The 13,363-nt window shown below is 42.4% G+C and overlaps 1 protein-coding gene across 1 annotated transcript in view; it reads right to left on the bottom strand.

The window, feature by feature from the left end:
* gabrb2a (gamma-aminobutyric acid type A receptor subunit beta2a) overlaps positions 1–13,363 on the bottom strand; it is a 48,676-nt gene that overhangs the window by 10,108 nt on the left and 25,205 nt on the right. Inside the window, exon 5 of the mRNA XM_061686588.1 lies at positions 1,072–1,154. Coding sequence (XP_061542572.1) covers positions 1,072–1,154 — 83 coding nt within the window. The remainder of the gene's footprint in view (positions 1–1,071; positions 1,155–13,363) is intronic.

The following is a 13,363-nucleotide window of genomic DNA, read 5'->3' as shown; positions in this document are numbered from 1 at the left end:
CATTGCCTGTATTATTATATTATAGTTTTATTTCTATTGTTTCCTATGGAAAATTGCAAAATCCAAACAAATCAGAGCTAAACCAATGTTCAACCAGAGGTTCCACTGAAAATGTTCTATGCCTCGGTTACAGCACAGCATGCAGAACAAGTGGCGGCGTCCTTGTTGCTGGAGCACGGGGCTATCCGGGCTTTTAAGACTCAGGTCTGTTAAAAATGTATCAAGTTTATCAAGTCAAATGAGAGTTCTCTGCGCTCATTAGTCTGAATAAAATAGCATGTTCTGGGATGAAGCAATTGCAACGTTAAAACTGCTGCCAGTTAATCCATATGAGAGCACATACTGTCTGCTGATCAAAACCGGGCCTGCATGCCTCAGTGTGTGTGTGTGCCTGACAGGAGAGGGGGAGAGGGAAAAAAGAGGTTACGAGTGATAGAGAGAAAGAGATAAAAAGGCTGCAGGATGAGAGTGTGCAAAGAAAAGAGATGAGGAAGTGATGAGGAGAGAGATGCCAAGCGTAATGGAAGAGGAGCAGAGAGAAGCGGTTCTGACCCACCACTGGGTTTTTTTTTTCTACGCTTACCGCCGGCACTTAATTCCGGCAACACTGTGATGAAACCCAGAAAGAGTGAGCCCTACACCGCATCGCAGCCCCATAATCCTCCTCCCCAGGGACCCAGATAAAGCACAACAAGGACCTCATCTTTGTCTCTCATATTCCACTCTCGCTCCCCTCCTCTTCATAGTGCTGTAAAATCACAAACTCCATGAGAAATGAGCTCTTTGTACCTTGCAAACATGCCAACGTAACATCTACAAACACTGGACCTAATCAAGCCAGTGTAGCTGAATTAATTAGGGTGGATGTTATCAGTCGGTGAACCATTAGTGATGTTCCCGCTTCTGTATTTCCTCATATCTCATCAGCCTCTCTCAGCATTTTACATCCCGCCTTATCACGTCGCTTTCTACCGTGCGCTTTCTTCAAAAACCCACAGACCTGCATGCGTATGTGGGATCTACGTTGGTGAGTGGGAGTGAGAGCCCGTTGTCAGGGACGACGGTACTTACAGCTTTCGATCTCCAGGGTGCAGTTTTGCTCATCGAGAGGGTAACGGCGCAGGTCCATCATGCAGGCTGCCGTGGTGGTGATCCTAAACGCACAAAATACACCGGTCCGTTTGCTTTGAGCTTCATTAAAGGGTAGGCGTCTCGATAAAGCATAATAATAACAAGTATTCATAGAACAGAACAATACAATAAACAATATCATCAAGTGTGAGGTTAAAAAACTTGCCGGTTTTGAAATGACTCTTGAACACAGACGCTATTGATCGCATTCCAGTTATTATTCACGCATAGCATTTTTATGATTTACAGATTGCACGCGATGAAGTAACAAAGCAGCTTTTCACTCGACAATGTGAACTGAAGCTCGTTTTCTACTACACAGTGGTTACTTGCACCAAGTTTACCATTAAATGGGGTAGCAGCAGTTTGGCAGATAGAGGATAATTGTTTTGTTTTTTTAAAAATAGGCTTCAAGCTGTTCAATGACACTCCAAGTTGAAGCTCACGCTCAAACTAAACATACAACAATGAGAATTACACTTTCTGTATTTAAAACAACCAAATAGCTTTTCCTCAAAAAAAAAAAAAAGTTTGCTTAACTTAATGCTGACAAACAAGTTAAAATGCCATAAATGGGCTAACAAATAGGATCAATGTAGCTATGTTATAACGCTTTAACAAACAGATATTTGAATACAAACAGTGCATCAACACATGTAGACAGACAATATAGCCGCGTCGATTCGTTCCTCTAAGAAAAACAACATATTACTGCAGCTTACTGAGTCACTTACAGTGGTTGTGAACCCCTTCTTCATTTTTGTCTGCATGACGGTATTGTACTGTCCCTGGCGGCCAATTTGTGCACACCAGAATGTGCCACAATGAATTAATCATGATGCACAAACTGTTTCATTCTTTTAATTCTATTGAATTACAGTATGTAATTTCTAGATATTTTTATGAAGTACAATATTGTAGTGTGATATTTTTCTTATTAAAAACATTAAACATTGTTTTTTTTGGGGGGGGGGCTGCAATGGATTAATGGCATTTCCATTGATTTCATTGGGGAAAGATGATTTGAGATACTTTTTATGAATTATGGGCGTCTCATTGAAATAATTTAACTCTCAAGGCACCACTGTAATTCAATATTTTAAGTCACGTCAATATTCTCAATTAAAACTAATTAAAAACCATTCCAGTCCCCCCCCAAAAAAACATGTTATGTTTTTTTAATAAAGAAATTAAACTATAGTCTCTTTTGGCGATTTCCATGATTACAATTTTAGTTACAATTGAAAAATAGCCGCAAAAGCTCAGATTTCTTTTCATATCATTTCCTCCTACTAAAGCCAACACTTGTGATTTGCCATTCTGCTGTAGTCTCAAACAAACATTTTCCACACTCTTAGCCAACCTTCAATAATGGTAAAGACATGGCCCACTGAATTTCCTTTTGAAAATCAATTAATTGTATTGATAAGAGTATATGAATTATTGGCAGTTGTTATCCATCAAAAGGTCATAATTGTTTATAATAAAATACAATTATTAGAAAGTAACAGTTTTCAAACTTTAAATGCCAAAATGTGTTTACCGTTAGGTGTCCGAAATTAAGTTTAATGATTTGCAACATCTTTTCTTAAGATGCCTGTGAATATTCTAATTCATCCTGGTCATTTGATTCTCGGGGCATTGAATCGATCGCTGCTGGACAGTTCTGGTTGTCTTAGACGACGTTTCGCCTCTCATCATTTTCTGAAGATGCTAATTAGAATTTTGGATATTGAGTACATGTACAGGATTTTTCTTCTATTGCTGAGGATACCTTTTCCATGAAAACTAACACAAATGCATCCTAGTGTCTTCAGAGTTCCTTTTTTTGGTTCTTTTACAAACAGTCCTTCTTTGTCACTGAAGCTGTCTTTACCATTAATGCCGCTGGAGAGAGCCTCATTACGTTGTTGCAATAGACCAGAGGGATCTGTGAACTGAAGTGCCAGGTTGAGGCAGTCATTTTGCATTCACACAATAGCAGACAGCAAAATAAATGGTGTTATTTCTGAGATATGCATTCATATGTATGAATTTGTGAAAGTGTCTGAACTATTGCATGTCTTTACCGTTATTATGATTGTATAAAGAGAAACTGTAATGTGTTTAATGGATCGTCAGGATCATTGATGCACTTGTATCTGCAACACATGTAAATTGTGTAACTCACCCGATTCTTATATTGCTGTTTATGTCTTTACCGTTATGCTCTTTTGTCTTTACTGTTACAAAAAGAACTGTATTTCAAAGTGCCACTGCCTTTTGCTCTGACAATAAGGATTGCCTTTACTATGAATGCCTAATATTTGAAATCATCAATAATTGAATTGAAATTGAAAAGAGGACTTTAATAAGCATGCCTGTTTCAGCATGGGAGACATTTACCCAAATAAAACCAAAGTGGCATAAAAAAATGGCTAAATCTTCATTTGTGTCATTGAACAACTTATATGAAAATGACCCACATACTGACCATTATTTTTCTGACTTATAAAAAGGTGGTCCATGGATGTTGGCGCTCCTATGTCTGCGCATGTCCGCATGCATGCGCGTGCGTGCATGCGCGTGCGTGCGTGTTTCCTGACATTTCCCCCATGCACATGTCCCTGATATTTGCTCTGGGGGGACACACAGTGCGCAAAGTGGAAATGTAAAAATAAGAAAACAACATCATCCAGGCTGAGATGCTATATGATTTAAGTAAAGTCAATTTTTAATAGGAAGGATACTCCCATTTGTCTGTGTGTAACCAATTAAGCCTACATAAAGCAAGCTTCAATATACAGTATAACCAATCTTAAGTCTGGTACACATAACATTATTTTTAAAATGTGACTGAAAAAAATCCACATGGCTGTTGCAAATGGCTGGTGAACAGTCCACGTTTTCCCCTAAAATCAACTTGGACAGGGTGCAGATTACTCTTGACACGAACAAAGACAAGCAGTATAGAAAATAGATGGTTAGATGGCCATGTATGTCCTTTAATGCCTGTGCCATGTCTGTCCTTAAAGTCGTAAGAAATCATCAAATGACGCCATCACCTTATTAAAGAAAATGTTTCTTTTCCCCCCCGCAATTTACAACAGTTCCCAGTTGACAAAACATGTCTGTGATCATCAAGGAACAAGAATTATAGCACATGTTGGCGCGAGTCACTTTTTTGAAAAACAACTATCGGGGTCAGAAAAGGCTAACTATAGCGACAAAGTCACTAAGTTGGCGACACCGATCTATCTCATGTGCCAAAGCAGGAGACTGGTGCAGTACAGAGATTGAGCAATGAGAGGAGGCATGATGCTACAGGGCATCCAGAATGAAGGAAAACACAAAGAAGAACGAGGAGTAGATGAAATAGAGGAAGCAACGGTTTTGCTTACTGTATCCGGTAACTACAAACCCCAATTCCAATGGCGTTGGGACATTGTGTAAAAGGTAAATAAAAACAGAATACAATGATTAGCAAATCCTTTTCAACCTATATTCAATTCAACACACTACAATAACAAGATATGTCATGTTCAAACTAATGAACGTTATTGTGGGTTGTTTGTTTTGGGTTTTTTTTAGCAAATATTCTCTCACTTTGAATTTGATGCCTGCAACATGTTTAAAAAATCTGGGGCAGGGACAAAAGATTGGAAAATGTGAGGAATGCTCAAAAAACAGCACTTTGGAAGATTCCACATGTGAACAGGTTAATTGGAAACAGGTGAGTGTCATGGTTGGATATAAAAGGAGCATCCCCTAAAGGCTCAGTTGTTCATGAATAAGGATGGGGAGAGGTTCACCACTTGTGAACAACTACGTAAGCAAATAGTCCAACTGTTTAAGAACAACATTTCTCAACATACAATTGCAAGGAATTTAGGAATTTCATCATCTACAGTCCATAATATCACCAAAAGATTCAGAGAATCTGGAGAAAGGCTGAAAACCAAACCATGGCTGCACATGACCTTCGATTCCTCAGGCAGCACTCCATTAAAAACCGGGATGATTGTGTAAAACATATTGCTACATGGGCTCAGGAACACTTCAAAAAAACCATTGTCAGTTAGCACAGTTCGTCGTTACATCTACAAATACAAGTGAAAACTCCACCATGTACAGCGAAAGCCATATATTAACAATACCCAGGAACGCAGTCAGCTTCTCTGGGCATATGCTCATCTGAGATGGATTGACGCAAAGTGGGAAAACTGTGCTGTGGTCTGATGAGTCCACATTTCAAATTGTTTTTGGAGCTCATGGACGTCATGTGCTCTGGGCCAACGGGGAAAAGGACCATCTGGATTGTTATCAGTACAAACTTCAAAGGCCAGCATCTGTGGTGGTGTGTTAGTGCCAGAGGTGGGACCAAGTCATTGTTGTGCAAGTCACAAGTCCCACCTCTTTGCCCTCAACTCCTGAATCAAGACCCAAGTCGAGACAGGCAAGTCGCAAGTCTTTTCGAATCATTTTAACACAAATAACAACAAAATAAAAATATATTTTAATATATATAATATTGGCGGTGGACGACTGGTTAGAGCGTCAGCCTCACAGTTCTGAGGACCCGGGTTCAATCCCCCGCCCCGCCTGTGTGGAGTTTGCATGTTCTCCCCGTGCCTGCGTGGGTTTTCTCCAGGCACTCCGGTTTCCTCCCACATCCCAAAAACATGCACGTTAATTGAAAACTCTAAATTGCCCGTACGTGTGAATGTGAGTGCGAATGGTTGGTTGTTTGTATGCGCTCTGCGATTGGCTGGCAACCAGTTCAGGGTGTTGCATTGAACCTTTATCAGAAAACTGGGGGTCTGATCAAAATGTTTGCTCTTTCAAAGCCAATCGTCAAGGGCTCAGTACATTACCCATTCAAAACTGATGGATAGTACGTTTTCAGTTATTCTATGAAAATGCTATTCTATGACTTACTTTTTGTCACTTTATTTCTGAAGGGACATTAAACAGACCAAACCCAAATAATAATTTGCATCCAGTAGTGCAGCAATTAGTTATCGAATATTCTACTGACAATTCTATCGGAATAATCAAGTATCATGATAAAATATATTTTTGATTTGTAAAAGAGCAATTGTGAATACACAAGAGAAAATGAGACATTTCACTTACTAAAGAAAGACCAATTGGTTTCTTCTTTTAAATAATGAACAGTATTTTTGTTAAATTCACATTGTGCATAGAGCAGGAAACTGCATTTTGTTGTCGACAAACTTTTCTAGTGAGAACATTTCAAATAGATTTCAGTTTAAACTTGGCATTTCTTGTGAGTATCAAAAACATAAGGCGATGTTTAAAAGGAGGAATACAAGTTTGTCATCTTGTCATAAAGGCACAATTTTTTTTTTTTTTTTTTTTAATGTATACCTTATTTAATATTCACATTTATAGCTGATTTCTGTTGTAGTTTTTTTTTTCCATGTGTGTCAGAGTGACAGCTTGTTCAATTCCTTTACAAGAGCATGCCCATCAGGGCGTTAACGGTCTAAAGATAATACAAACTAACTATAGTGTGGTATACTTTGACCTTAAAAAATCAGTTATATCTGCAACATTATGTTGTCACTATTCATATTTTCCTGTAGTATAACAATACGTGACACATAGACCTAAAGAGAAACTACGAATTTTGGTTTCTCAGTGCTTTGGTCAAAGTACCAAGTCTTTTCAAGTCAATGGGTTCAAGTCCAAGTGAAGTTACGAGTCATTGCTGTTCAAGTCCAAGTCGAGTTGCAAGTCTTGTAACATTGTCAAGTCAAATCTAAAGTCATCAAATTCATGACTCGAGTCCAAGTCATGTGACTCGAATCCACATCTCTGGTTAGTGCCATGGCACGGGTAACTTGCACATCTGTGAAAGCACCATGAATGTTGAAAGGAACATCTCTCCCTAAGATCATAGTGAGGATAAGCGATAAAGAAAATGGATGGATGGATGAGGTACATACAGGTTTTGGAGCAACACATGCTGCCATCCAAGCAACGTCTTTTTCAGGGACGTCTCTGCTTATTTCAGCAAGACAATGCCAAGCCACATTAGACTGGCCTGCCAGTTGTCCAGACCTGTCTCCCATTGCAAATGTGTGGTGCATTTTGTAACGCAAAGCAGTTATGATAACAGAGGCCCTATCCAATTATCAACATTTTATATACAATACTGTGCAAAGGTCACCATCTCCACCTTGTTATGACCATTTAATAAACAAAACTGCTTTGACATCAATTTAACTGATCCGCAAGGCAGCTTTTTCCATTCGACAGCCTTCAAGCTTGTTACCACTCGTTTCTCTGCCACTTGAAGTGATATTGTACATGAACAGAATTGTGATCATTGTTAGATTATCTTATGTCACATAAGAAAAGGAAAAAGGGGCCATATTGTGGTCACACAGTTTTTAAACAAAGAGCGAATCAGTCTGACAGTTCCTCTTAGCATACGCCCAGCAACACGCACACGACAACTTGGTCCGAGCTGAGTTGGGCAGGGCCAAAGCCCGGAGGCTGTTTGGTTGTAACCATGGAGACGTCATCTACGCCTTTAAGCTTCATACACACTGATTGATGTAAAACATGATAGCATCATGCCAATAATAACAACCATAATAATCTGTATTGGTTGTGGCCTTTGGTTGTGGCCTTTGGTTACCTTGTCATTCATGATCACTCTCAAGTCCATCCATTCATTCATCCATACATCCATTTTCTTCCACTTATTCGGAGTTGGGTCACGGGGGCAGCAGCCTAAGGAGGAAAACCCAAACGTCCCTTTCCCCAGCTAATTGGGTCAGCAGCTTCAGGGAGATTCCGAGGCCTTCCAAGGCCACCCGAGAGACATAGTCTCTCCAGCGTATCCTGGGTCATCCCTGGGGCCTCATCCCGGTGGGAAATCCCAGGAACACTTCACCAGGGATGTGTCCAGAAGGCATCGGAACCAGATGCCCGAGGCAGCTCATCTGGCTCCTCTCGATGCGGAAGAGCAGCGGCTTGACTCTGAGCCCCTCCTGGATGACCAAGCTTCTCACCCTATCTCTAAGGGAAATCCTGGACACACCGCAGAGGAAACTCATTTCGGCCACTTGTCTCTGCAATCTTGTTCTTTTGGTCATTACCAACAGCTCGTGACCATCAGTGAGGGTAGGAATGTAGATCAACCCGTAAACTGGGGCTTTGCCTTTCGGCGGAGCTCCTTCTTCACCATAACAGACGATACAGAGTTTGCATCACCAATCTGCCTGTCAATCTCCCGGTCCATTCTTCCCTCACTCACGAAAAAGAGACCAAGATACTTGAATCCTCCACTTGGGGCAGGATCTCATTCTTGACCTGGAGAAGGCACTCCACCCTTTTCCGACTGAGGACCAGGGTCTCAGATTTGGAGGTGCTGATTCTCATCCCAACCGCTTCAACTGGGTTGAATATTGCAGCTTGATGGAGCCAAAAAAAATTCATTTACAAAGAGCAGACACACAATACTGAAGCCACCAAAAATTCTTAATACCAATATTTTTGAGGGGGTGGGCAGAGGGGGGGGGGGCTGACAAGTTTTTAGGGGCGCTGAAGCATTCTATAATAAAAGCTAGTTGAATTGAAGTCGATTAATCGATGGTGTCATTGATAGTTTTTTAGCACAGTACTGTGGTCCTTAAGCTTTTTACACCACACACCAGTACATATTTCAATGCACATGCAGAGAAACAAATTAAAAATATATATATTAAAAATGCAACTTAAAGTAAGTGTAACTATTGTAATTACTGGGAATCCTGTGCGTTTTCTCTTGAACAAGCCGGCCGGTCTCATCTTGTGCCATAGCATAGCATGTTGTAAGACAGGATATCGTAGGCAGGCTCCATAAAAATTAAGCATTTCTCTTTTTCATTGCTTTTATTTCACTATTGCTTTTATTCTACTTGAGGGTAGACTTTCTATGTGTCTAATTTCTAGTAAAATATTTCCACATGCTAGTAGCATCCATACAACTGCATAGTTTACTGACGACAGTATCGTAAAGTGACACGTGTTGCTTTCAGTCTCGTAAAGCGAAACAAGTGTCGTGTTGCTGGTGTGTGTTGTACCACAACTTCTATGATGAATAACATTTTCAATATCACACAGTTGTTACCCGCGCATTATTGGACATTAAATACGGCGACAAAAATGGTGTTTCACTTAACGCCTCTGCCGTCGTTCCTCGCTGCCAGGTAGTACGGTATGAGACAATCGTAATAGTTGAAGCTAGCGTGGCTAACCGCTATGCTCTTCCACAATCAGCTAATTTTTATACTCTCTGGCCGTGCAGATGTACGCAGACTTGGCGTGGTTGTAGAGATCAGCAAGGCGGGGAGCACGGAAGGAGCACTGAGGATGAGGAAGAATACGGAGGTCAGAACAATTGTGAGAAATGGCGTAGCTTACGTGCGAGTAGAGAGTCGGTGTACCACAGGTGAATGTCAATACTCTGGCAGTGGAGTCCTGGATCTGGCGGGTTTAAATGCAGGCAATGATGAAGACTGATTGACAACAGGTACGTGGCCGAGGTGGTGCCGTTTACTGGGAAGAGAGAGAGAGTGCGAGAGGGGCGGAAAACGCCACCCAAGCCCCAACATAGGAACTGCTGGGCACAGCAGTGACAGTACACCCCTCTCAACGGTCGCCTCCTGACGTCCTGCTTCTCAGGGTGAGCCGCGTAAAAGTCCCTAATCAGGGAGCCATCAAGAACAAGCTTGCGGGAGATCCAGGAGCGTTCCTCCGGACCATACCACTCCCAGTCCACTAGGAACTACAAGCCCGTGCTCCTGGGCGTCACATCAAGGATACACGAAACTGTGAAGGCTGGATGGTTGCCGATAACGCGGGCGGGCGGAGGGGGTACGACTGGAGAGCTAAGAGTGCAGGTGGAGACAGGCTTGAACAGTGACACATGGAACGTCAGACGGATCTTGAGAGATTGTGGGAGTTTGAGTTGAACTGATGTGGGATTGATGATTTTAGTGATCGGGAAGGGACCAATGAAGCGAGTTTACGGGATTCAGTCTGGTCATGGGAGGAAAGCCAAACCGTCTGACCCACCTTGTAGTCAGGCGTGGGGGAACGACAAAGGTCCGCGAGCTGTTTATTCCTCTCAGCAGACCGATTTAAAGCCGCCCTGACATCCTTCCAAATGGACTGGACGCTTCGCAGGCGATCCCTCACCGCAGGACCCGCCACCGCATGCTCCTGTTCCCTAAACAACGGAGGTTGGAAACCATAACAGGCCATGAAAGGAGACATAGCAGTGCCGGAGCTGGTGAGGGAGTTGTGGCCATATTCAATCCATGGGAGGAATGCGTTCCAGGAGGTGGGATTGCATGTGGCAATGCAGCGAAAAGCCAATTCCAGAGTCTGATTTGCCCGCTCCGTCTGGCCGTTGGACTGTGAATGGTATCCGGAAGACAGACAGGCTGGCTGCTGCGCCCACCGCTTTACAGAACTATGATATAACCCCAGAGAACTTTGGAAATGACTTTGGACAAATGGATTTACAATGTAATAAAATGTAATGTAACTTTACCAATCACATAGTATTCTGTCCGTCTTGGAACAGTAATTAACTAACCCCAGCCCCACCAGCCCTCTTTCCCTGTTGGCGCCCAAATTTCCAATGGAAAGATCTACAACAAACTGTTTTTTGATCAGATTTAAACAGTGAAAAACGTTTGTCAGCACCACCCCCATTCGATTATCAGGGGGGCGCCATCTAGGGGAATCGCACAGGGCACCATCGCCACTGCTCAGTGGCAGTCTGGCTGGTTAGGGATTTTATGTTTTGAGCTGTAGAGACACACAGTCTTCCTCTCTCTCACATTCTGCCTCCTTTTTTTTTTTTTTTTGCTCTCTGGGCTCTTATGTAAGAGCCAGTTAGCAGGGCTGTGGCGCATTGGGGAATTAACACGGGAGTCAAAATTCTGCCATAGTTTACCCATTTCTGACGAAAATGTTGTTTCAATGTTTGGCATTCTGGCAAGTCATCGATCGCTCCCCATCATCAGTGCCACTAAATCATTACAGAAGCGCAGAGAAAGCGAAGTGGGAGAAAGGAACAAAAATGAGGCCAAAATGGCAGGGTTATAAATACCAGGCTATTTATAGCCCACCTACATCATCAGCAGAAGTCTTGAAGCCTTTCAGTCTGACAGAGACTGCAACACTCATCAAGACCGTCTTCAGCAACCCTTAGCCGACCTAGCATGTCAGATACTAACAATGAATAAACAGCAAACAACGAGCAAGGTGATAAGAGAGATTTTTGTGCAGGAGTCGCCTTCCTGTCTCCTTCCTCCTGCTGTCTTTGCTGCTGTGAGAGTGGACCTTTGCAGCACGCAGGCTTGTTTGCTCTTCATCTCCATCACGGCCGGGCTGGGCCGGTCCAAGCCGGTCCCCCCTCTCGGCCCGACCTGCCGGAGGAGAGGCCTCGCTCGAGCATATCACGCAGATTCAAACACGCTACATTTGCTCTGCGTCTGAGCTAATAGGACATGCAGTTCTAAAAAAAAAAAGGCTGTTTTTGCTGCATGTTCCCAGCCTAGCCACTGTGTGCGTGTGTATGTGTGTGTGTGTGGCCCCTTCCTGAGGGGACATGTGCACCTTTGTTACCAATGACCTTGTTTACGGACATAACACAACCACCACAAATTCCCAGACAGAATCCCATTTCGAGACAGCGTCACAGCACAAAGTGAATTCAAGAGTGCAAGTTTATGAATGTGAGCGCGTCGTAATCAACCTGACATTTGCATCCAATCGTATTTTACCCTCTAATGAAGCTGGACGTCCAAATGAAGATGGAGTCGATGCCTCCATTTTGGACACTGAGAGAGCTCTCCGTGAAGCCAAATTTCCAAATAAAATGTCTGCTGTACCAAAGCACTCTCCATTTTCTAGTCCAGGCTCATCTGCACACACTGAACATACAAACCACCCTTGTTTGATCATTGGCTTGAAGGTGATATTGATAACTTTAAAGGCCTGTGTTGAGTGTATCGATAGGAAGAGGGCTAAATTCAATTCCTCTTCCATTTTGAGTGAAGTCTGACCTTCATGTCTCTTTCTCTCTGGATCTCCCTTTTCTGACCTTTGCCTGTGAATTTTGAGCAACATGCTTCAGGAGGTTCTGTGGTCTTACTTCTCACTAGATATTTTGTTGTGTGTCATCTGTGTTAATGGTTTGTGATTTTTTTTTGGGGGGGGGGGGGGGGGGTGCTGTATAATTAGATCACAATGCCTCTCGCTGTATAATTAGATCACAATGCCTCTCCCTGAAAGTGACAGTTGGGAGCACTGTTGTCATTTGCAGGTCCAGGTGATTGAAGACCAGGAATCGGGAGAATTCAGAACATACTATACTGAATTCCGGGACGGACAAGCAAACACATGCATGCACCTAATACTACTAATAATACTCTAAACACTAGGCTTTACCCGATCAGGATTTCTGGGGCCAATCACCGATCAGCGAGTTTAAAAAAACGATAACTGATCACCGATCTGATCACAAGATGGAGCAATTTGTCTATTTCAATGACTTGTTCATTTACTGTATTTCCTTGTGTGCTGTATACCGAGTATATCCAAAAATATTCTCTATTCAGGTCATGTATTCTAATCAGTCAGGTCAAACCAACATTACAACATGATATAAATAATGGGTGCTAATTTACTATAATGAAATTACTTTATTGGAGTTAAATTACAGTGCATTTTTACGAGAACGAGTACTATACACTTGCATCCTTGTTACTTACTGACGCGCTTGCTTCACTAGATCGTTTCATATTTACGGCCTACTTGTGTTTTTCATGCACACTGTGATATTGATTTTACTTCTGCGTTAGCCTAGGCTAGTGTTAGATTACGGCACATTCCAATTTACTTCCAAATTCCGGAATGGAACGGCGTCTTAAACCGAGGAGCCCCTGTATTTGATCATTACACTATTTTCATTTATTAATATACTTTACAGGCGGCATGGTGTACAACTAGTTAGCACATCTGCCTCACAGTTCTGGGGGCAGGGGTTAAAATCCCGGCCCCGCCTGTGTGGAGTTTGCATGTTCTGCCCGTGCCTGCGTGGGTTTTCTCCAGGCACTCCGGTTTCCTCCCACATCCCAAAAACATGCATGGTAGGTTGATTGGGAACTCTAGATTGCCCTTAGGTGTGAATGTATGCGCAAATGGTTGCTTGTTTATATGT

This window comes from Phycodurus eques, chromosome 9 (assembly GCF_024500275.1).
Source record: "Phycodurus eques isolate BA_2022a chromosome 9, UOR_Pequ_1.1, whole genome shotgun sequence".
NCBI lineage: Eukaryota > Metazoa > Chordata > Actinopteri > Syngnathiformes > Syngnathidae > Phycodurus > Phycodurus eques.
This window is presented reverse-complemented; position numbering and strand designations above follow the sequence as displayed.